The sequence below is a fragment of the Sciurus carolinensis genome, chromosome 2 (genome assembly GCF_902686445.1).
Source record: "Sciurus carolinensis chromosome 2, mSciCar1.2, whole genome shotgun sequence".
NCBI lineage: Eukaryota > Metazoa > Chordata > Mammalia > Rodentia > Sciuridae > Sciurus > Sciurus carolinensis.
In genome coordinates this window covers 110,504,458-110,529,422 of record NC_062214.1, presented here as the reverse complement: position 1 = coordinate 110,529,422, position 24,965 = coordinate 110,504,458, and the positions used below count along the sequence as shown (strand labels likewise).

The following is a 24,965-nucleotide window of genomic DNA, read 5'->3' as shown; positions in this document are numbered from 1 at the left end:
CCAAACCTTCTGGTTACCAAAATGCCTGGTTCCCAGGTGTCAGCCAAGGGTGGGGCTTCTAGCGTGGACAGAGTGCCCTGCCTGGAGCCTCCTTCCCCTCAGCCTGGGTTTCCAGCCTTTCCCCTTCTGTCCAGCTTAACAATGAGTCTTATAGCTCCTCTTTTTGGGCTGATAAAATGGTATTTAGCAAATCTTGGTTATATACAGAAAACCCACTATGATCCAGTCATAGAACTTGTGGAGTAGCAGGATCTTAAGACCATCCTATAAATTAGCCCTGGGTCCAGAGCCCACTTTCCCTTCTGCCCTAGACTGTGAGAACAAGGATTCATAGGCCAAACTCAGGCAGCCATTGTGCTCCAAGGTCAAATAAAATACCAAAGAAGGTAGAAAGTCAACCTTAGAGCCTTACAGTGGGAGGAGGTGCCGAGTAAAAGGTACCAGAGCATAGTTTAAGGTCTGGCTCTGCTACTTACCCCGTGGGGTTTCTGAGTTGGGCCACCCCTGCCCAACTCCAATGGGACACCACTCACCCCAGAGCACAACTGTAGAAAATAAGGGCCCATGCTTCTCCATGTGTACAATGGGCCCAGTTTCTCCTGCTGGAATTGTGTAGATTCTGTGCAGTTGTACAATTAATTAAATACCACACCACCCCTGCTGGCATACACTCCATGCTGGGTGATACTGCCAAAGGTGGACTTCCCATGGCAGTGTCACCTGTAGTCTACCTGATGATGGTGGCCAGAGGAGTCTTCTCATTTTTTCTCCATGGCAGCCTCAATATCCACTTCTCCCTCTTCCCAACAGACCCAGACCTGGAGAAGCACCAGGTGGGGGTACCTTTCCACATGGAGAACTGGCTGTTCTGGAAGTAGTCAGTGTGTAGCTGCAGCCCAAACAGGAAGTTGTGGAACTCAGACACGAAGGGCCGATGGGTGAGGATGTCTCGGAAAGTATCAGATAGCCAAGACCCTGGAACTGCTACTGTGGTCTCCAGGATGTCGGCAGCACATTTGGGGATTTCAGGCAGGAGTGGCTCATCTTCTATAAGGGAGAGGGATGGAAGGCAGGTCACAAGAGTTGGGGTCCCAGATTGCCCAGGCAAAGCACCACCTGGCCCTGGGGCACGTCACTGTAAGTGCAGCTCAGACCTTCCTTGCCAGCTTTCAAGGCTCTGACCCCAGAACCAGGAAGACCCAGCAGAGAGGAATGGAACAGGGACAGACAGTGGAGAGGGTGGGTGGGCAACCAATAATGAGGCACCAGGGAGGACAGAGTCCAGATGAGCAACCTTTAACTGTGCTCACAGATCCCTTCTCTCATCAGCTTTCCTGGGCACCAGATGTGTCCTTCTGGGCCTTGGCAGAGGTGTCACCTATAATCACCCTGCCTGGTGGGTGACAGTCTAGTCCAGCTACCTTCTCTGGGCCATAGGGACAATCTGGAAATATGTGGCAGGCATATGGTCCTTGGTTCATGGTCCAGGTCCCCTCCCCCCAATCATAAGGGGAAACCAGTGGGTTACCCACCAATGTCATGCACCTTCTTCCTCGTCCACCTGTGGAAAAATTCCTCCGAGGTGTGGGACAGATTCCAGGCATCGAGCAGGTTCAGGGAGAAGATGCTGCTCCACAAACCTACGGAAGCAGAGCAGCCTTGAGCAGCTCTCTCCTGCAGCCTCATAGTCCTGACAGTTCTGCCTTGGCCTTGATTCCTCCTCAGGCCAGACTGCTCAGTAGGTAGGACAGATTTTGGTTTCCTTTTGCCCTGGTACAGCTCCACATAGTGACTGATGGTGCCAGCCCTCAGCTCTTTCCCCTCCCCTCACTGCAGGCAGCAGCAAGGCACATTCCCAGCAGGGGCTGGACACTGACAAGTGCAGCTTTGAGTGCAAGTCCAGGTCCACCACTTGGATCAGTTCACATGGCTAAAGCCTTTAGGATATGATGAGCATTTGATATATGTAATGCTATTTCTTATTAAACAAATGTAACATTAAGAAAACTTATATTAAATTTCTCATATATATTGACCCATTGGGGTCCTCTACAAAGTAGGTTTTACTTCTTATTTTTTTATACCAAGTATTGAACCTAGGGCCTTGCACATGTTAGGTAAGTTCTCTGCCACTAAGCTACATCCTGACCCTTTTTTATTTTATTTTGAAACAGGGTCTCAATAAGCTACCCAGACTGGCCTCTACCTTGAAATCTTCCTGCCTCAGCCTCCCAAGTAGCTGGATTCTAGGCACAGTCACCATGCCTAGCTTAAATAGGTTTTACTCTTAAACCCAATTCACAGATAAGAAAACTGAGGTTCAGAGAGGTTAGGTAATTTAGCCCACTTCCCACAGTCAATAAATGAAGAACAGAGTTCAGCTCTATTGTTTTAACTACAGTTTTTGGAACCACATGACCGATAGCATAGATATTTAGGGGAAGAAGAGGCCACTGTGGGTTGGGGGCTTCTGGGTGGGCTTCACAGAAGAGATGGGGCTTGGATTAGAACCTTGTCAGTCTTTCTAGGCCTAACGGGCTATGGAGAGATCAAGACAGTCCTGGAGGCTGGTGTGGGTGTAGGTTCAGAAACCCCTCCTGGGATAAGGCAGTGTCAGGAGGCCACGTGCCCAAGGGCTAACCAAGGGCTAACCAGGCCAGTACTGGGGCAAAATCCTTCCTGTCATTCATTCCTCTATTCAGAGGCAAGTCCTGCCCAGCATGGGTTGGGTGCCCAGGGGAGTCCCCCAGCCAGGAGTCACCTAGCATGTAGCACATCCGCGACTCAGGGATCCTCCTCATCAGCCGCCCCATGAAGAACTCTGAGCCGAAGAGCTCCGTAGGGATGAAGGCCCCGTACTTCTGCAGGCCCACCTCATAAGGGGAGAACTCGAACCATTCTGCGAATGAAACGGTAGAGGAGGGTGTCAGCCTCAGGTCATCGAGACACGCCCACATAGCCCAGCCCTTCCACCTGCCAACCAGCCGCAGCTTCCTGGCCTTGAGGGTGCCTGGAACTGGGAGGCTGCAGTTCTCCTATGGAGCACACGGGGGCGCCCGCCACCGGCCTATGCAGACAGGGTAAGGTTTTTTTGCAAACTGTTGGCTGGGCTCTTTTGCTCCCCCCACCTGCTCCCGCAATGGGGATTGAACGCTGGAGCATTCTACCACTCAACTACATCCCTAGCCCTTCAAAAATTGTTATTTTGAGACAGTCTCATTAAGTTGTCCAGGCTGTGATCCTCTTGCTTCAGCCTCCAGAGCTGGGAGTCTAGCAGACACCACCATGCCTGGCTCTCTATTTTTCCTCAAAGCCAGATAAGAGAGGACCAAAACTGACCCTGCTGCAGAGCAGGTCTCCATGGTCCTTCCCTCTAGGCAGCTTAAGAAATTTCTTGAACTCTTTCCCTTATCCTACCTATTTTCCTCTGACTCATCAAATGAACACTGGTAAGCTAAGGGTCTCTGGCCACCAGCCCCACCCATGGGACAGGGCAGATGGGGAAGCTAAGCTGATTTTTTCTGCTGTGGGCACAATTTTTTGATGTGGGTTGGCAAAGTGTGTGTGTTTGGGGAGGGTAGTGGTTGGGGAATGGACCTTGGAGAAAATAGGTGCCTTTGACAGCCAAGAAGATACCCTCTCCTAAATCACTAGCCACCAGTGTTACCTCTGAAATCCTGGTTGCTTACATCATCCTTGACATTGATGGTGAGGTAGATGGGCAGGGGGTTCTGGCCCTGGCACAAAGCAGCACGCTGCTCTGAGAGTTTGCAATCATTTCTCTGTGGGGAAATGAAATGGTTAAGAAGAAGCAGCAGACAAGCAACTCCCCCCACCACCGAACACACACACACACACACACACACACACACACACACACACCTGCTTGGGGATGAGCAATCACTCAGCAGCCCTTTCCTGGATCCCAGATCCACCAGGCTATTGTGTAAGCTGCAACTGACATCAGTCAAACCTGTTTGTTTTGTTTTGTGTGTTTGTTTGTTTGTACTGGGGAGTGAACTCAGGGATGCTTTACCACTGAGTTACATCCTAGCTCTTTTTATTTTTTATTTTGAGACAGGGTCTCACTAAGTTGTGAGGCTGGTCTCAAACTTGTTATCTTCCTGCCTCAGCCTCCCAAATTGTTGGGATTACAGGTCTGCAATACCACACTGGCTTAAACCTGGCTCAAATCCATTGGAGAACATACCCCACCTCCTTGGGCTATCCACAGCCCAGACTGCAGACAGGGGAGTGGCCAGATCTGCAGTTTAGGGATATCTCTCAGAGCCCCAATATCTTCCTGTAATCTCAGGGGCCAGATGATGATGAGGTAAGGGTGAGAGAGGCTGCCACTGTCCCTCTTCATTCCCATCATCTTCCATCTCAGTGGAAACTGAGAAGCTCCAGCTTGGCACATTGGCCTCCCTCATAAAACATGGGAGGAGAAAATGTGTCTTTTCTTTTCCTTTTTAACAGAAGTCTTAGAAATCTGGGTATTACATAGTGGTCAAGGCCCCTTAAAATCCTCAGAATGTTGTGCCATGTTAATCAGAGTGGCAAGCCCTGCAGATCAGCCTGGGCCACAGGCCACCTCCCAAAGTGAATCAATCAGTGCGGATGAGGCAGAGTTGAGGGTCTAGAGGCCCAGGCTCTGATGCCGAGCCAAGAAGCTGCCTGCTCAATGACTGTCCCTGGGATGGCAAATACATGTGAGGCCCAATGACTCCTGGGTCTCCTTTGAAGGAAAATGGAGTGCTGGTCACAATTAGGCACATAGATCTGATGCCATAGAGCTGACTGTCCTGCAGACTCAGAGAAGATCCTAGTCCACTCTCATTGTCAAAAGGGCTAGAGGCGGGCTGGAACTGGGTTCAGTGATAATGTGCCCACTTAGTACGTGTGAGGCACTGGGTTCGATCCTCAGCACCACATAAAAATAAATAAATAAAATAAAGTCATTGTGTCCATCTACAACAACAACAACAACAACAACAACAATATATATATATATATATATATATATATATATATATATATATATTTTGGCGGTACTGGGGATCGAACTCAGGGTCTTGTGATTGCAAGGCAAGCACTCCACCAGCTGAGCTATCTCCCCAGCCCCAAAAAATATTTTTAAAAAATAAAAATAAAAGGGCTGGAGTGAAAGGGGCTCTTGCATTGGTCAGAGTGGAAGAGCAGAGGCAATTCTAGCTTTGCTTACTGGAGGCCCACAGCTCTTCTCTACACTGAACTCTCAAAATACTTAGATTTCTGGCCTTGAAAACTTTGGTGCTTTCCTCCTCATCTCACAGATTACTAACTGTTGTTAAAATATTAACCACTTAGTGTTGTGATCCCCCTTAAGGAAGAGTGCAGAGCAGGGTCACATGCAACCCCAGCTTGCCTGAATCCCAAAATCAATCCCTTAGCTTCTGCCTTCCCTGCTCCATCAGGAGGTCAGGTTAGATGAGGGATTTTCAAAGGGGCAGGGATGGGATCTATCAAAAGCAATGAGTAAGAAGCCATGTCTGATTCTTTTCTGAATCCCCAATGGCCAGCCCAGTTCCTAGCATGCAGGAGGTAATAATTTAGTTGCATGAATGAATGAATGAGTAAATATTGAAAATGAAGGTCAAGCCATCCTTGGTTGTTCAAATTATCTGATTTTCTAGAAGAAGAAATCTACTAGAAAATAATTTGCTGCTTCTGGAAACTTCTGATTTGAATTAAGAATTTCCCAGACACCTTTGGGAGTGGCATCAAGAGCTGAGGACCTGGACAGAGGTTAGGTGGGAAGCTCTGCCAATCAACAGGCCAAAGGTTCCTCCATGGGACCAGTGCAGCCTAAAGGGTCCAAGTATGAGTGGAGCTCACCCTGATGTCCAGGATCACAACATCCCCTGGGGATCTGCCTGCTCTGCCATTTCTCACATGATTCTCACAGCAGCTGCATCCTAACACAAGCTGGTTCTCTTGTTGAGCACATATTGCTCAGATCATTGTATCTCAGAGCAGGAAGGAACCTGGGTAGGCTCATTCCCTGTGTGGGGTCATGAGTATGAGACCTGCAAAGCTCCAAGTGCTGACTGTGTTATTGAAGAAAGGCCCCAGCTGCTGTGCTCTGAAATCCAAGGCAGAGTTTGTGCTGAGACCATGCTGCCTCTGACCAAGCAAAACAGGGATATGAGGCAGGCCCATTCTTAGGGACACAGGGTGCCTCACACAGACAATTTTGGCCAAAGGATCTCCTAAGGGACTTGCTGAAACGTCCTAGACCACCCAGCAGTTTGGGTGCTTCCATTTGATTTTTCCTCCTATCTCCTCCACTTAGAGTCAAACTTCCATCATGGTTGGCAGCTCTCTAGTCCTGCCCAGCTCCCTCCCCATTTTCTCCCATATCTTGGCATGGCTTTCAAAGTTCATGTTGCCTCTATGCAGGGTACACCTGACCTGCTCCCAACACAAGGGTCTCAATCATTCTCTAATGGGGCTGGGGGAGGATGATCCCACCCTCCATCATGCTTGTCAGCACCTCATGATTCTTACATTCTAAGCATGCACCTGCAGGTCTGACCTGACTGGTGCAGAGGTGGAAGTTCAGATCCCTTGCTGAAAAAAGAGAACCCCGCATTAGTCAGGACAGGGTAGGGCCCAGTAGAAGCTGAATGCCTACCTCATCCCCAAGACAGGCCTCGATCAGAAGGCCCCAGAAGTCTGTAAAAGTGACCCTGTAGCCTTCCTGGCTGCGCTGCCGGAGTTCCTCCTGGAATCTACAGAGCTGGTCTGGGAACAGGGAAGGCATCTTGTCTTTGACTGCATGTCTCCGGGCTTCAAAGATAGCAGGCTCTAGGTTTTTGGAGGACCACTCAGGGTCACGGTACAAAGTAGCCATAGTCCTGGAAAGAGACAGGTATGACTGATAGAGCTGACCCAGCTCTGGTCTGATCAACCCTGGATCCAGGCAGGAGAGAAAATGGGTGGGTCATTGGGAATCCCAAACCTGCCAGGAAAGGAGCCTGGAAGAAAGGGGTGAGATGGGGCCTGGTAGGAGGGAGGGTAAAAATTATTACTCATAATCAAAGTTGCTACTATCTCCCAAATGCCCACTGTGTGCTGGGTATAGAATATTGGTTGAAATGAGGATTTGGACCCAGACCTTTCTGGATTCAAAACAAGGCTCTACCATTCATTTTCTGTGTTATCTTAGACAAACTATTTAACCACAGTTTCTCTATCTGTGGAATGGGGAGAATTGTGATAATTGTACCCAGCTCATAGAGTTCTTGGGAAGATTGCGAGTTAACAGAGTGTAAATGTTGGAGCAGTGCCTGGCACAAAGCCAGTGCTGGGAACAACTATTGAACCCAGATTTCGCTGATTCCAGATCCCGAGTTCTTTTGACCATTGCGTTCACTTCCACAATGTTGATACTGGCTAAAGATGCATTTCCCCTTCTTTTTCTTAATCTCTACATGGATCCTGGGGGCAACAAAACTAACATAGCCTGGGTCTGGCCTGTCTGCTGCTCTTGGCCTTGAGCCAGTGTTTCTATGAGAGGACAGGAAAGGGCCCCTGCTTTTTCTGTACCTGAGAACTTTCCTGTTTAAGGTGGACCTTGTCTGTGGCTGCAGTTATGTGAATGGTGGCCTCTTCTGTCACAGAACTTGTTCCAGGGAAAATGGAAGTTGGTCACATTACTTTGACAAAAATCACTCTGCTTTCCATAAGATTTGCTTTGTTACTTTAATACTTTCAAAAGGCCTCTGAAATCCATTGCCAATGGTCATTTTAAAAAGAATGTTTCTCATGTTTTCCCCAGGTTAGGAGACCTTCCACCCTCCCACCCTCACCCTGGCTGGGCCTGAGTTTTCCCCATTACCTACCTGTCCCACAATAGTCCAGGGATATACAGGTGCCCCTTGACCTTACTGGAAACAAGTTATCTTTTTAGCCTAATACCCAGGGGCAGCTCTTTACCATAGGGATTAAGAATGTGGGGTTCAAATTCTAGGTCTACAATTTATTAGCCAAGTGACCTCAGGCAAATTGCTTTGTTTCTCGGGATGTAAAATAATGCTGGAAAATTTATGTTTGGCTCTACTTATCCACAGTTTCCTCATCTGCAGGTTTAACAAACTGTGGATCAAAAATATTTGGGGAAAAATGATTCTGTATTGAACCCATATTGACTTTTTTCCCATTTTCATTATTCTTTAAATAAGATAACAACTATTTACACTGTATTAGGTATTATAAACAATCTAGAGATGATTGAAAGTATAGAGAGGATTGTGTAGTTTATATACAAATACTATGCGATTTTGTAAAAGAAACTTGAACATCAGTTCTTTCTGGAATCTGGAGAGGAATTCTGGAGAGAAGGGTCCTGAAACCAATTCTTCTCAGATTCTGAGGGATCACTATGCTTGGCTCAGAAGCCATATTGATAACTAGTAGCCATGACTTTTATTCCATCTGGGTTGAAGTCTTGGGCCTCTGATGAGAGGATACAGTGCTAGGAGAGCCCTTGATTTCCCAGGGCCTGTTCATATCCACTTGCTCAGGGGAGAGTTACGTGGAGTTCTTCCAGCATAGAAAGCACAGAATGGGATCTCACGGGTTCCCAGGTTTACCAGTCACCCACAAAATAAGATGCAGCCCTGGCTGAGAGGCCTTGGGTAGTCATAGTCCCCTGCCATTCTGAACCAGGGCCACACAATGACTTTGGTGGGCCCCCTCCCACTATTGAAAATATTAAAAAGCTAATGTTATGACTGTGTTGTTTAAAGACAAATATATTGTTATTTACTAAAACATTTTATTTAATCTAGAAGTTCATTTTTTTCCTTCTTATTAAAAAAATAATAATAACACATTGTTATGATTTCCTGACAGTTCTGGGGGCCCCAGGCATGGTGTTTTCTGAGTTAGTTAGCCTTTCCTGCCTCCTATTGGGGAGCCCAGTGCTCACTCACTTTGCTTTCCAGCACAGCTGGGGAGGTGGGAGTGTGTGGCAGGGCCCTGGCCTCCCCTCTCACACAGGGCAGAGGAATGGGGTGGGAGCAGGCTGAGGGGGTTGGGGTAGGAAGTCACAGCAGCTGGGCCAGCTCCACCCACCGCAAGAGACTTGGCACAGCACCAAGAGGGCATCTGCATCTCTCATCAGGAAGGGAGTGGTACTGGGAATCATCCTTGGTCCCATGTTCCTGGGCTCCTTCCACAGCCCCAAGAGAATAGAACTGCTAGTAATGGCCAATGTATACAGTGGCTCTGTGTGTAGTACTGGGAGAGCCTCTTGCCACAGCCATGAGGTTGGTACTATTGTTATCCCCACTTTATAGATACAGAGACCGAGTCACTGAGGAGTTAAGCTGCATGTCCGAAGCTACACAGCTGCATGAGGTAGAGCTTCCCTGGTGTCTTGAGTCACTGTCACTTGGGGCAGGAGTGGGTAGAACTTTACCAGAAATCCCAGGCCAGCCTGTTTGCTGCTTGCTCTGGGGTCCACTGGACAGTGGCTCCCAGCACCTTACCAGGTGGCCCCAGACAGGCCGGTGATGTAACTGGCACAGTTCAGGAGGTTCAGCTTCTGCAGCCCCAGCAGGTGGCCATACATGGAGGTCATGGATCTTGCTCCACCCCCAGTGGCCATGATGGCTATCAGCGGTACCTGGGGGCATAGAGGCAGACTGCTGGGAGGGCTCCAGGGGCAAAGCTGGCCGGAGAGGACTTGGAATGACAGATGGCAGCTTGAGGGAATGGTGGAGGAGGGGGTCTAGAGGTGAAAGCCAGAGCAGGGGGCTGGGGCAGCAGGGAGAGGCCTGAAAACTGCCTTTCACAGTTGGGCCATGTGGTAGATCTAGAATTAGAACTGAGCTCCAAACACAGTGATCCAGTAAAGAGTTTTGACACCTAAAGCCACATCTGGAAGAGGTTTTAGCACTCTTAATCCAGACTTCAGTTAACATATGATAAAACTGGGGTCCAGGGCAGTGGGTATGATTCCTTAAAGGTGACAAATCAATATCTTCTGAAGGTGGATGTGATCTCAGGGCATCAGGTCCAGGCTTGGTACATGGTACATGCTCAGTCTCTCCTGCATTTGTAAGAGCAAGAGGAGTGCATGTCTAGTGTCAGAAGTACTGGGGTGGCCACTTCTGGTTTGACCTGGGTTTAAGATGACTTTGGTGTGTTTTTCCCTAAAGATGGGAAGAAGAAGGGGCTTTTGGCCCAATCTCCATTTCCATTTGGGCGGGGACTATAAGATCCTCCAACCAGCTGAAGTCCAATCATAAGCCCTCCTTGGGCTCCATGTGGTCTTCATGTGCACCATGCTCGGTCTCAGAAGTTAGATATTTGGAAGACTAACCAGCTGCCCAGGATAATGTGGGTCCCAGTGCACAAAGGGGAGGTGACAAAGGACTCTGACGTAGGCACCACTCTCTACCTTCATGGGAGGAAGCAACTGGCCCTGGGAGTAATGTTGCTTGTCTCCAGCTTCCTATAGTTGTTATTTCTGGGAGGTGTCTGCATGTGCATATCTGAGAAGAGAGAGAACCGAAGGACAAAGCACCTGGGGCCCTTTGGGCAGGGATGTAGCATGCATGAGGTGGTGGAGCTTTAAATGTTTCCTGGCTGGGGCAAGGCAGACATTTTGCATCTGGGTTAATAAGGCACCCTTAGTTACTTCAGGACCCAGTGCATGAGAGGAGCAAAGCAGCTGGAGCCCCTTCCTTCTCTCTCTACTCTAATAACTGACTAACATCCAGCCTGTTCTCCCTGGGCACCAGAACTTCAGTCATAGGGGCAATGATGAAGGGGAAGCAGGGTCTTAGCCATCCTGGAGCAGGGAAGAGCTGGGATGGCTGGTGGGGTATGAAGTTGGAAGGACCAGCTTAGTCTGGAGTGGCCCTGGGCCCAGGCCAGCAGCCTCTGCTTACCCACCTCGTCCTCGGGTAGGTCCTCCTCTAGCTGCAGCACCTGCTTCAGCGCCTCGGCCACTACCACCTTCCGCTTCTGCAGAAACTCCAGCTCTTCCTGGCACAGGCTGAAGCCCAGCCGCACATCCAGTGTGTCAGGGCTGTGGGAGAGAGGATCCTGGCTGAGTGGGCCTGTAGCCTCATCTTCAAGGGACTTTAAGGTAAGAGAACCCAGGCTTCAAGCCCAGTCTGTCATCTACCACTTTCGTGAGTTTGCCCCCCACCAATCTGTAAAATGGGGCTTAACTCCCAGCACCATCTTCAGCATTTAATGAAATAACAAATGTAAAGCCTCAAAGACTTAGCTGGCATGCTGTGAGCTGGTGCTTGACAAAAGATAAATGTTGGTACATGTATTAGAAACTCTTTGAATGCACTGCCTCATCAGCAGGCTCTAGAATGTTTAGAAAGGCACCCCCCAGGTGCCTTCTATAGTCCAAGACCAGACATGGGTGATGGGGGCCCTGAGATCCTTTTGGCAAATACCCCTGGACAAGGCTCTATCGTGTGAACTCTTCTGAGCTCCAAAAACAAGTTCCCTTTTCCTACAGAGCTCCCATTCTTTACTAAGCCTTTCCTGCTCATAGAAACATAATTTCCCTGTGCGTTTGTGTAACTGAAAAAATTTTGTCACATCCCTGATCTCAGAAGGTCATTCCCACTGGTCCTCCAGGCAGGTGGGGCAGGAGCTGCCATGACATGCTCAATGCTTGCCCTCTGTGTCAGTGGCATCCCTGCCCTGAACAAGTCCAGGCTTTTGTTCTGGCATCCAAGACCCTACCTGACCTGTCCAAGCTCACTTTAAGCTACCTGCTGGAAAGGACCCATCAGGCTTTCAGAGACTCAGGAACAGCTCAACTTCTAAGCCTTCACCCTCACCAGAAGTATTCTCCCTTTGCCCACTCACACCCCCTACATCCACTAAGGACCAGTGCCCCAGAGACGAGGTGAATGGACCATGGCAGTTTCCAACCCAAAACCAGCAATGTTGTTTCACTAACAAAGCCACATCTCCTTGAAGGCAGGGCTTGTGAGCTCTCCTGTCACATTTCCTAGCATAGGCCTGCAGATACAGCTTGAAGGAAATAACTCTTCACTGGGCTCACAAGGAATATTGATAATCTAATGATGATAATAGCAACAATAACATTAGCTGATATTTGCTGGCATCCCACTGAGCAAATAGATAACAGAGTACTTCACATGTCCTACTTCACTGGATACATAAAGTGATCAGATTTACAGATGAGGAAAACTTAGGGAGGTCAACTAACTTGTGCAAGAACAAATAGCTAATTAAACTATAAATAGAAATTATGCCAGTTGCTTTTTTATTTTTAATTTTTGTTTTATTGTAGTACTGGGGTTTGAAATCAGGGCTTTGTATATACTAGGTAAGTGCTCTACTGCTGAGCAACACCCCCAGCTCCCTTTTATTTTTATTTTTGAGACAGGATCTTGCTAAATTGCCCAGGCTGGCCTTGAACTTGTGACCCTTTTGTTTCAGCCTCTTGAGTAACTGGGATTACAGGCATGTACCACTGTGCCCAGTTGGTCACTTGATTTTCAACAAGGTTGCCAAGGTAATTCAATGGGGGAAAAATAATATTTTCAACAAATGATGCTGGGACAATTGGATATCTGCATGCAAAAGAACAGAATTGGATTTCCTCATTCTATATACAAAGATTAACTAAATATAATAGAGTGTAGACCTAGATATGAGAGCTGAAACTGTAAAAGTCTTAGACGAACACAGAAGTAAATCCTTGTGAACTTGACTAGGTAATGATTCTTATATATGACATCAAAACCACAAGCAAAAAAAGAGAAAACAAATGACTTCATCAAAATTAACAACATTATTTTTCAAAGGACACCGTCAAGATTGTGAAAAGAGTCAGGTATGGTGGTGTATGCCTGTAATCCCAGCTACTCTGGAGCCTGACAGGTGGATCACAAGTTTGAGACCAGCTTGGACAACTCAGTGAGACTCTGTCTCAAAATAAAAATTCAAAAAAGGGGTTGGGGATATAGCTCAGTAGTAGAGTGCTTACCTAGCATACACAAAGCCCTGGGTTCAATCTTCATTGCACAAAAGAAAAAAAGAATGTGAAAAGACAACCCACGGAATATACAAAGAATTTTCACAACTTAACAATAACAAGACAAATAGTTCACCTAAAAAGTAAACAAAGGATTAGAATAGATAGGTCTTCAAAGCAAGAGACACAGATGAAAAATAAACCCATGAAAGATGTTCAACATCATTAGCCATCAGGGAAATGCAAATGGGAACCACAATGAAATAGCATTCCATACCTACTATTATGAATAAGTTAGAGCAAAGGACAGAAAAAGAGTACTGTACCAGGGCGTGGACTTCATGTGTAATTCACAATTCTCACCCTGAGAAGCAAAAGATGAGAAGCTTGTCAGGGATGACAATGTAGATTTCCGTGATCCCAGCCAAAGAGGTGGAGCCTCTCGTTGCCCACCCCTTGATTCGCCTCAGCACGCCATGCATGTGACATGTATGCACATACACACATGTACACACAGTTGTGTGCTCTGGCCCCATTCCCCTCTTTTGGATGTGATCCTTCCCACCAACTTCACACGCTCTCTGGCTCCCACTGTAGCTTATCAACACTCCATAAGACCTCTCTGTCCTGCATGAGACCCTACATGTCACCTTCCCCCACTGTGTCCTAGGATCTCTCCATTTCCCTACCACAGGAGCTCCAGACTGAGCCATCCAGGGGTCCCTTCCCAGACCTAAGCCCTCACCACAGGTAGAGTCTCCGCCAGGCCATCAGAAAAGCAGTCGAGGGGCTGGCAGACAGGGCCATTCTTGTGTGTGCAGCAGCAGCAAACCTGGAAGGATGGGCAGGCTCTGTGAGGGGCCCGGGGCTCCTCTGTGAGCCCCCACCTGCCCCAGGCCCCTCCCTCACCCCCATTGGGGCTGCCTTGTACCCCACAATTCCAGTGACTCTTGGGCACCTCCACGTGCAACTGGGGCTGGAAATACTTGGGGTAGTGAAAGCAGGCAGGGTTTGGGCAGCTGGGCTCCTGGCAAAGAGAGATGCGCTGGGTGTTCTCGAAGGATTCTGTCACCTTCACCAGGAGGCCTTTCACCATGAGAGAGGACAAGAGAAGAGGTGAGACCCTCAGGAAGCTTCCTACCACCCCCCACTTGACCCAGTCAAAAGCCCATCTGGAGATAACCAGGAAACTGGAATGCCCCATTCTGTCTGTGGGGCGGGACCTGGAACTGCATTTTAACAAGGCTCATGAGTGATGCTGACAAATGTGGTCCCCAAAAAACCCTTCGAGGTGCTGAGAGAGTCCTCAGGACTAATTTGCTTTGCTCTGCTTTGCCAGAAGATCTCCCCGTGTCACCTGCCCACTGCAGAGAACGCAGGCCCTCACCACATTGTCAGTTTGGGCGCAAAGTCTTACCACCACCACCGCCCCCTGCCCCCATGTGTCTCTCTCTCTCTGCTGTCTTCTGGGACAGGGTGGGAAACTTGCAAGGGCAGGATGGCAGTGTAGTGGACAGTCATACTGGTGGATCTGCCAGTTCCCTTCCAGCTGTTAAATGCTGTGAACTGTGACTTGGTTAGAGGAGGGGGCAGAGCTAGAGGGGACCTGAGGGTTGTCAGTGGCTGCCCACCCCAGGTGCTGACCACGGTATAATACGTATAAGACGTAGGCACAGAGGGCAGCATTGTGACTCAGGCCCAGGACCTTTGGCAGGCCTGGGAACTCCCAGGGTTATGGGGGCACCCCTTATAGAGCAGGTTGGGGAAGGTAGGGGTTCATGGCCCTGAGGGTGAGGATGCAATAATTTTGAGGAGTGTTGGCCAAGCCCGTTCAAGCCCATGGGAACCCTGGACCAGGCCAGGTGTTGTTGACCAGGCTCAAAAGCAACCTTCCTCCTCCCCCAGCAGGCAGGATAGCTGAAACACTCACTTTTCTTACTCTTCCTCCGCCTCCTGGATTCTGCATGAACCTCCAGGCAGGAGACTTGTCGGGACTGAAACAAAGCAAGGAAGGTCACTGGGACTCAGCATAAGCCACCTCCTGGCTCTCTCACATAGAAAGAAGGAGATGAAGACTAAGTGGATAAAAGCTGTGTTGGTTGACCTCAGGCTGACACTGGGAATGCTGGATGTGCTGATTACAATTTGTGTGTGTGTGTGTGTGTGTGTGTGTGTGTGTGTGTGTGTGTATGTGTGTGTGTGTATGACTGAGCCACATCCCCACCCTTTTTTATTTTTTATTTTGAGATAGAATCTCGCTAATTTGCTGAGGGTCTTGCTGAGTTGCTGAGATTGGCCTGGAACTTGCCATCCTCCTGCCTGAGCCTCCTGAGTTGCTGATATTATATGTGTATGCCACTGCAACCACATTTTTAACCCAATCAAGGCATGCCTTCTCACTGAGAGATAGGATACTAGAAATTAAGTTGTCCTAAAACTCTAGGATGCTTGGTCATAGTTTACCAGGGGCCATGTTCTGAGGGGCAGGTCAGGGTCTGATCTGAGGCAATGTTTAGCTCTGGGCTTTGAAAGTGAGAACTTCAAATGAAACAGCTTTTGCAAGAGGTAAAGACAGGCCAAGTTCTTTTACCACAAATTCTCTAAGACTCTGCTTTTTCAGGGAGAAGTCTCCTTGAATCCTAGGGTATTGGATACATTTAATTAAAATATTTGTACCAGCAGCTGAATTATGAAAAAAAAATCAATACTGAAATTATACTGCAGAGGTTTTGGGATTGTGGCAGATAGGACAGAACTGAATCTGGGAGGAGGCTGCCTTATTGGGTTCTTTTATGAGAGAGATCCCAATTGGGGTTATCTCTTTGAGATATGAGATGATGGGCCAGGGTTCAACCCCAGCTACTCCTCCCTGGATGCAGGAGCCCAAACCACCTCCCCACCCTCCCTGTGCCCCATTTGGCTGGCTCATTTTGTCTGACTGCTCCAAGGCTCAGGATGGGACAAAGACCCAAGCTGGCCTCAGTGTCCTTTACCCTGAGAGCAGCAACCAGTTATGGCCTCTAGAGCTATAGGAACGCAGAAGGATAATTACCACCAGCACACCATTGGTGATGAGGGTCTCAGGTGGAGAGAGGCTGAAAAACAAAATGAGAACACCTGGTCAGTTCCATCATTCTTGACTGATTTCTCATGAAGATGACAAGAATATAAGTAGGATCAATAGCAGAGCCTTCTTGATTTTCATGTGAAGTATTGATTTAAGAAAACTTAGATCAAAAAAACAACAACAAAAAAAGAAACCTTAGATCTGTAGGATGTCAAGGAGGAAACTGGCATACATTTTACATAGAATGTCCAGGAAAAAAATAGATTTATAGGTTAGGAGGAGTAGAACTGTTCTTTATGTTCAACCAGATGTGATTGTGTGGAGTTATAAGATGCAGCTGTAGCCACCAACTAGACCAGTTGGAAACAATTTTGGTGACAACAATTGTTCTCCATTCTGTCCTTTAATGTATGCATTTAATAGACAGGTACTGACCCAGCCAGCCAGGGGCTTAGTGGATATTAAATGTCCTTGTTTTATAAAGTGGAGAATGTAAGCCTCCAAGATTACAATTATCCTAGTGGAGTCCATAGCATCCCTTGCCAAAATAAACCCAAAATACTGTCTTCAGACCAACTCTTATCACTAGTCTTGGCATATTTATTTCATTTTGAAAGCCTCCTTCCAATTTAGCCAAAGACTCCTACCCCTAAAAGTCCTGTCACATCAAGAACTGGAGGAGAAAGATTAGATTTTCTTCAGTGTAAAATAAAGTCAATTTTAATTTGGCAGTCAGCTGTCAATGGGAAATAAGGTCCCTCAGTTAGTTTCAAGGTCCTCTAGGCAGAGGATTCTCTGAGAGAGGGACTTGACAAGCCCTCTTGTTCTATCTCATCTCTCTCATCCTCCTCCTGCCCAAGGCTGATCACAAGAATAAAGGGCGCAGGTTTGCAAGGGTTAAGAAGAGGGGAGCAGTGGGTTGTACCACCACAAGGAACGCTGTTCTCCTGGGTTGGGGCTTGTTCTCTCTGGGTGGGGGCCCTGCTCCCTGTCTTCCTCCTTTCCTTTGTCCTCTTCTCCTTACTGTACTCCAGCCCTGTGTGTCCCCAGCACCAACATACCTCCAGGGCCCTGGGTCATTTCCCTAATTGAAAATGACTAAAAACAGTCCTACATGTCAGACCTGAGTCTCCTACCTGACTTGGTTCCAGGGTTGGCTCCAGAGGGAAATGGCCTCAACTTTAGGCCAGGGCTTGTGGGGGTTTGTTCTAACAGTCTGGGTCAAGGACGAGACCCCTTGGTCCTGACCTCTTTCTCAGCTGGGCCTCAACAAGGACTTCCTACATGGTCCTTGAAGTCCTGGAGGAATCCAGGATTTCTTCCTAGAAGCCAACCTCAGGAGTGTGGGGGATTGAGGTAGAGGACTCTTTTGAGCAATGTTGACACTGGAGGAGGGACAGGGCCCAGGTACCTACACCAAGAGACCTGATGCTCACTGAGGAGTCCCAGGTGAGGACCAAGAGTGAGACTGGAAGAGAGAGGGTGGCACAAAGGCAGACCCAACCCAATTCTGAAAGCCACTTGAAGGTCAGGACGTTGGCTGACCCTGTGGAGCGGGCTGGGGACAGGGGCCTACTCACCTCTCTGCCAGCAAGAACTCCACCTCCAGCTCTTCCATACCCTGGGTGGGGGAAAGAGGGAAGGCAGCTGTGATCTGTGTTTCCACATCTCTTCTGGCCAGGACCCTCTGCTGTCCCTGCAGACCTGCCCTGTTCTCCCGACACACGGCCCTGTTCCCATGTGACCCTTGCTACTCTTGTTGACCCTTCTACCTTTCTCTGTCTCCAAGTCTTTGAATGACAACCCAGGAGCAGCTCAGGTTATGGAATCGACCCCCTGTGCCCCAGAACATCTCCTTTTCATCTCTACCCCCAGCTTCCGCTGCTCCCCCACTTTCCCAGGGAGGCTCAGGGTTTGGGCAAGGGAACCCTGAAACATCTCCTCTGGAGAGACCAAATCTGACAGGGAGGCCCTTCCCTCACCTATTTCTTCATGCTTCTTGTGTAACTTGAGGCAAACCATGACCTCACTGAACCTCAGTTTCCCCATTGGAATGTATACAAGCTGAGGACAGGGATACTTGTGCCCTGATGTGCACCCGGGGTCTGTAACAGAGCCTGGCCCACAGCAGACACGCAAGTATTTACTGAATAACTGAATCTAGAATGACCTGGTCCTCTCCAGCTCTAACCTTCTCTGATTTGCAGATTTGTCCTCCTTTACCTTCACCTGTGCTCTGTTCCCTCTTGCATCCCAGAAATATGTTTCTAATGCAAGAAAAAGAGGAAGGGAAACTAACATTTGTATCTTCATTTTGTACCATGAACACTGGCCTCTGGGTGCCTTGATTATGTTTTCTCATTTAAGCCTCACAACAACCCTTCACAGTGGTTTTATACATGAAGAAATAGAAACTCAGAGGAGTTAAATAATTTTCACACAGCCCCACATGGCTAGTAAGCAATTATTCTGTGATTTGAACCAAAGCACTATCTTCTCCTGACTTGGCTGTGGAGACCATGCAATGGCATCATGGGAACAAATAGGTGCCCCAGGCAGGAGCTGAAGACCTGGGCCCCTGAACCCACCTCCGGGTTGAGTGGGAACTTCACATGGGTTTTCTTGCGGAAGCAGAGCTTGGCGAGGTCATAGAGAACTGTCAAGAGATGGTCATCTGGTGTCACTGTGTCTTCATCACAGACGCTCAGCTCTAGCACATTCTAGAAAAGCGAGGGTGCAAGCCTGATTACCCTGGTTGCAGTGATCCATGCCCAGGACAAGAGGCCTGACCTCAGTCCTAGCATGGAAGTAGGTCTGAGGAGGGATGGGGGACACACAGAGGTCCCTGTTCCAGGGTGAGAGACATTTGTAAGAAAATGAATTAAAGAAGGAAAATATCCATTAAATTCTTTCCAATTCTAAAGCCTTGCTTCTCCTCGGTGACTCCTCAAGAATTTTGCCCTTTTACAAGCTTAGCAGAAAACTACGAAGAGTGGAGGGCTTTCATCTCATCCGGGGGGAGGATGAAAGGAGCAGAGCAAGCAAGATCCTTGCCAAGATAGAGAATGCTCCCACGCATTGAGCCCTGGGAGCAAAGGCAGCCCCTTCTGTGCTAGAAAAGCCAGACCAGGGAAGTGACATTTTAACACTTCAGGAGAGTGAGGGAGCAAAGATTATAGGGGTTCTGGTGATTGGCAGAGTTGGAATGAGATTCATGAACTCTATTCTTTGGCACATGAGCCCCTAATAAGGTCTCATGGGTGGTCCCAAGGCAGCATGTTAAGAGTCAAGCAGCTACCCAGTCAACCAACTGAACTTGATGGTCTCAGGTGACCTGGACTAGTCTCTGAGTGACTAGGATCTTGTTCCAAGGATCCTGTGAGATGTGAACTGAGATCAGGGTTGCCTCTTACATCCCTACCGAGTAGACATAAATGTGGTTCTGGCGGGGGTGTTTCCCAACTAGATGAAATATGCTGACCTTGTAATTATTAGAAAACTAAGCATGTCCAGAACCAACCCAGCAGCCCCATACTCCTAAAACTAAAGGAAGCCCAAATTCTGATTTTAAAATGCAAACTGAGCCCATGTGGAAACCCTCCTCCCTCACCAAACTAATATATATGATAGAAAAAAAGACTTTCAAATTAATAATTATAAAGACCTTCTTGAAAACCAAAAGAACTCCTTGTAAACTAGAAATGGAGAAGCTACCTTAAAAAACAGAAGAAATAATTGAAGCTGCCTCAAGAGTGGGGCTGATGCCTCTATGCTGAGGTCAGATTTGTCTTTGAGGGCTCTCTGCTGAGGTTGTCACAACTTGGAGAGCTCAAGAGAGAATTCTCCTATAGGAGATATGAACTTGACTTAGAGTTACCACATCTCTGAAGACCAACACTATGAAATAAAAACTTAACAAATGAAGGAATACACACCAAAGGAAACAAAAATAATAATGCAATCAGAGAAGAATTTAAGAGAGAAAATACTTTGACTGGATTGGCCTTGACCTATTTAATAGAATGACTTTTTCCTTCTGTGTATTCTCCTGCTTGGAGCATACTCTGGAAGGTACTGGAAGTGCAATCTGGTCAGAGCGAGAGATACTCAGTACCAGAAATATTTAGATAGAAGGACAGACGAGACCAGAAGAAGGTAGAAGGATAAATAGACTCAGAGAGAGAAAAATGAGGTAGGCAGAAGGAAGTAGTGGGTGAGTGGACACATGTCAGAAGGACAAGAATTAGGTAGAAATAAAAACAAAAGTCTTAAGAAGGACATATAAGCAAAGAGAAGGACAAATAGGACAAAAATGCAGGCAGGGCAGAAAGTACAGAACTCCATGTCTCACCTTCACTTGGGTCTGGATCTGGAAGCTGAAGGTTTCATTCCACTCTGGGTTTGGGCAATTGGAGATGGTCCTGGTCCTCAGCTTCTCCTGAGAGGCAGTGGGCAGCCAGAGGCTTACAAAGCAGTCTGTCTGGCTCACTGTCCAATAAAAAAAAGGGTGGAAGAGAAGGGAGAAGAACCAACCCAAATTCAAATTGTGGAGTCAAAGTCTCTTTTGGAGCAAGGCCTCCTCTCAGCTTCAGGTCCTCTCCTGATTCATGGTCTAACTCTCCAGAGATGGTTGTCCTAGGACCCTAAGAAGGTCATAGACTGTGTGCTATAGGTTTCACAGAGGGGGCCAGGTTCCACTGACCATTCACATGGACACAAATGGTCTGAGGCAGACACACCCAGTCTCTGAGCAAATGTCTGTTGTTTGAGATGAGTTATGGCCACACAATTTTCCCTCTCTCAGGGAAAGATCTGGAAGATTAATCCCCTAAAGTCTGGTTTACTTCTGGCCTTAGCACAAGGGAAACCATAGTAGGGTCGAGCTCTTCCTCTGAGCTGAGGAGAAAAGTGAGGATGAGAAGGAAACAGTCTTCTGTGAGTTGGCCAATAGGGGCCCTAGTAGGCTCGGTCAGAACAAGCTATTCAGCAGGAACTTGGGGCCAGGACCACCATCTCCATCAGGCTTAATACCTCAACTGCACCCATCCAGGCTCTTTATACTTACTCTGGTCTCCCAGCATGAGGCTTATGACCCAAGAAACCCTCTTGTTTGTGAACAAGTACTTTTTTTTTTTTCATTCTCTCTACCTCTATTTTTTTTTTTTTTTCATTCCCTATAAACTCCTGAGAAGAGACAAAGGCTTTGCCTCCAACAGGCCTCTAAAATGGAAGAAGGCCTCCTACATCTTCTGGTTGGAGTAGTAGATGGGATAGGTCAAAGAATAGCAGCCTGGCCTGGTTCCCTTGCTCCATTTTGTCTGGGAGAAGGGAAGAAGAATGTCATTGTTTTTGTCATTCTCCTGGCAACTAAGCCTCAGGGAACATTCCAGACACATAGAAAATGGGTGAAAGTCAATCAGTTTCCAGGGTCAGGAATCCTCTGGATGGTAAAGCTGATTAAGATGGGAGTCCTCTCTGTTAGACTGATCCAAACTAGTTCATAATATTGTTATTAATTGCTAATGAGGGTGGGTTAGGGGGCTGTCTCCCTGGACTGATTTAGCCCCACATTATCACTAGACTTGAGAACTTTATCAGTGTCAGTAGCCACATCCCAAGCATTCCTGACTTCTGATTTCACTCCTGATGTCTGGTTCATCTTGAGAACTCATCAGTCAGTGAATAGGAATTCACAGCCATCCTTCAATTGAATAAAGGTGAGATGACACTCTCCTTTAGATATCATCATGATCATTTAGTTCAGGCAGAAAGAATGACCAAACCCTGACAGAATCAGAAGAAAATGGTGACCTCATCATTGCAGCCCCCCATGCCCAACCTGCTCCTCTCATCATCAACTCAGGTGCCCAGGCCAGAAGCCAGGTGTCCTCCTCAATTCTCATATTGAATCCATTTAACGCGTCACATCTCTCAAGCTCCACCCTTCCTCTCATCTGCACTGCCACTGTCTTGGAGCAGACCACTGCCATCTCTGGGACCACTTTCCAACTGGGCTCCTTGTTTCCAGTCTTGTCCTATGCCAATATTTTCTCCCAAGAGAAGTCAGAGGGAGCTTTTTAAATATGACCGTAGTCGAGGTCCTTTAATGGCTCCTATTTGTCCTCAGGAAAGAGCTCCATTTCCCTGCCCTCTTTCTCGGCTCAGCCTCATGTTTCCACCCTCTCTAACACCCCACACCTGTCCTGCATGTGCACACACACCTTCATACTCTAGGTTCCAACCAGACTCAGTTTTAGGTATCTAAAGGTGTGGTTCTGTCTCATCTCCCAGCCTTTGCAAGCGCTTCTCTTCTGCCTGGAATGCCCTTCTCTTCTACCTTCACCTACCCTTTTCCTGGCTAGCTGCTTCAGGTTTCAGAAGGAACCTCTTCTGGGAGCCTTCCCTGAGTACCCAAGTTTGTTCCTGTCCTGAAAGAGCACTCACTACACTGTCCTGTGATGTCAGACCCACTCAGTTATGTCCATCATACTGTGAATACCATGAGAGCTGGGATGTTGTGTGTCCCTACCCTTTGGAATAAGGCTAGAATAAATGAATGAATGAAACAGCTCAACTTCCTGTTCTTCAATATTCAAGAAATTCTGGGCTGAGTCACTGCAGATCCAGGTAAGCAGGTCAGCATGTCTAATTGCTCCGCCCATAGGGAAACTCACCAGGGACCTGCTTGGTCCTCTTGGACCCCTTTGGCTTTTCCTGGACATTGGCCCTTCCTCCTGGGCCTGGAAATTCTCCTCAGATCTGCCTCCTGTATGGTGGGAGCCTGCAGGCAGTGATTGACCAATGATGTACCTACTGGCTCCCAAAGGTCTGCTCAGCATTCATGACTTGATGGGCCTGTAAAGACTTTTTCCCCGCTACAGTTACTTCCTTCTTATGCCTACAATTTAGTCCATGCCTAAAATTCTCCCCCTAAATCGATTAAATAAAATATCAGTATTTTGGCCTGAGGCTTAAATCTCTAGTTAAGACAAAAATACTCCTTGAAGAGAATAGATTGATCAGATATCCATTCTTTAAACATTAATTTGTTTTTAAGTTCTTTTGCAGGAAGTTTTTTCTCCCACCAAATATATGAAAGGTTGGAAATAAAGAGAGTACAGTGCAAGGATAGGGTAATCCTGGAGAGAGGGTGATGGAGGGGAAGATCAGCTGGGCCCCAGGTGACAACTGGGCAGGCACCATTAGCTGACTGTAAGGACAGTGACCATTGTGTTGGCCATGAGGAATAGTAAAGCAGTGGTGATGCAATATGAGAGTTTCAGGGACTGCAGGGGACTTCCTAGGCAAAGACAGATTCCCATCCTTGCACCTAGTGGGGTGACACAGGGCTTGGTCATATGAATGACTTGACTTGTCCCCTTTCCTAGCTTGTGGGTGGTGGAAATGACTCAGTTATCTTCACAGACATTCAGAACATTGTCTCCCCAACAACTTTGGAGACATCTACCTTATGCCCCTTGGAGTGCTGGTTTGGGTTTTAATTTGATTTCCCAAGAGGAATAAAAACTCCTGAAGACTGGGAAGTTTCTGGACCTGGCTGTCTCCCAGTCCCAGCCCAGGGCTGGGCAGAGTGCTCTTTCAGTTTTGGTGAGGGGTGTATATTCCTTGCCATTATCCTCTCTGGAATCTTGGGAATCATGGCACAGGTTAGAGGCCTAAACCAGAGAGCTGTTCATTTTAGATTAAGGCTAGAAGGGGATAATTTCAAGCAAAAGTGATCCAGGACTTGAAATCCATAGGGATAGTCTCCAATCTAACCAGAGAAAGGTAGCGACATGGTTGGGTAATGACAACTGTAGAGTCCAGACCTGACATGACTGGAACTGGATACTCAGATGCCACATATGCCCTCCAGTTCCTTAGGATAATATAAACAATAAAGGGGTTCCCAAAGAGGACGCCCAAATGCAGCCTGTGTGCTAGAGGAGTGTGTGGAGGAGGGAAAGGCTGGCAGAGCCAGACCACAGCCTGCCCCACTGGCTGCCAGCCCCTGAGTGACAGGTATGGCAGGGATAAGACAGAAAATAGGGCCCTGGACAATGGGAAGGTCTAGCATACAGGTGCAGACACGCAGAATGAGAATGTGCAGCCAGGGTGATTTGAGGGGCTGGGACAGACACACCTCAGGAGGAGCCAGAGGAAGGCAAGTGTTGCTGCTGTGGGCATGTGGGAACTGGGATTATCCCTGAGGGAGGGTGACCTCTGCCCAAGAAGGAGTGAAGTAAGTGAGGATCCACTTTCATAGCATGGGCAGGAAAGGAAAAAGATGACCACAGCTCTGGCCCAGGGGACACTTCCTGGATCCTCAGATCTCCCACTAGTGGACTGGAAAAGCCCCAAGAAGCCAGAGGAGAGGTCCCTGGCCTTCTGGAGGACACAGGTCCAAGCTTGAGCTTTCCTGGAACTGTTCCTGTTGGCACAGGCCCTCACATCGCACCCTCAGTCTAAATCCTGCTTGGTCCCTTTGTTGTCTCTGGGGCTGCAGGTCTCTTCCTCCTCCGTCCTCCATCCTCATCCCTGCATTGCAGGTTCTCAGCCTCTCCCACCTGTGCTCCAGAACCATCTGTGATCTGGGTATGATACCTCAAGGAGTCATGCAATCTCTTCCACAAAACTCAGGCACCCCATCGTTTCTTCTGCCAGGCTTCTGGGGCCTCAGCCTCCCTCTCCTGATCTGTCTCACTTCCTTCCAGCTCTCCAGACCTAACCTCTCCAGATCAAACACTACTTCCATCTTAGGCTATCATTAGCCCTCACCTGCAAGATGGATGTCCCAGGACTACTACTCAGGTTGCTGAGAGGATCAAATGGTGTTTGGACATCTGGCAGGTTCTCAGGAGATAGGACACT

At 47.9% G+C, this 24,965-nt stretch overlaps 1 protein-coding gene across 1 annotated transcript in view; it reads right to left on the bottom strand.

Annotated features, from left to right (window-relative positions):
* Pla2g4e (phospholipase A2 group IVE) overlaps positions 1 to 24,965 on the bottom strand; it is a 66,596-nt gene that overhangs the window by 3,504 nt on the left and 38,127 nt on the right. The window contains exons 3-17 of the mRNA XM_047542389.1: positions 20,446 to 20,582; positions 18,683 to 18,814; positions 17,675 to 17,715; positions 16,080 to 16,122; positions 14,958 to 15,021; positions 13,959 to 14,113; positions 13,773 to 13,859; positions 13,354 to 13,391; positions 10,948 to 11,083; positions 9,537 to 9,673; positions 6,677 to 6,899; positions 3,668 to 3,782; positions 2,762 to 2,899; positions 1,533 to 1,640; positions 844 to 1,047 (exon numbers count right to left, since the gene is read on the bottom strand). Of these exons, the coding sequence (XP_047398345.1) occupies positions 844 to 1,047; positions 1,533 to 1,640; positions 2,762 to 2,899; positions 3,668 to 3,782; positions 6,677 to 6,899; positions 9,537 to 9,673; positions 10,948 to 11,083; positions 13,354 to 13,391; positions 13,773 to 13,859; positions 13,959 to 14,113; positions 14,958 to 15,021; positions 16,080 to 16,122; positions 17,675 to 17,715; positions 18,683 to 18,814; positions 20,446 to 20,582 (1,758 nt within the window). The remainder of the gene's footprint in view (positions 1 to 843; positions 1,048 to 1,532; positions 1,641 to 2,761; positions 2,900 to 3,667; positions 3,783 to 6,676; positions 6,900 to 9,536; positions 9,674 to 10,947; positions 11,084 to 13,353; positions 13,392 to 13,772; positions 13,860 to 13,958; positions 14,114 to 14,957; positions 15,022 to 16,079; positions 16,123 to 17,674; positions 17,716 to 18,682; positions 18,815 to 20,445; positions 20,583 to 24,965) is intronic.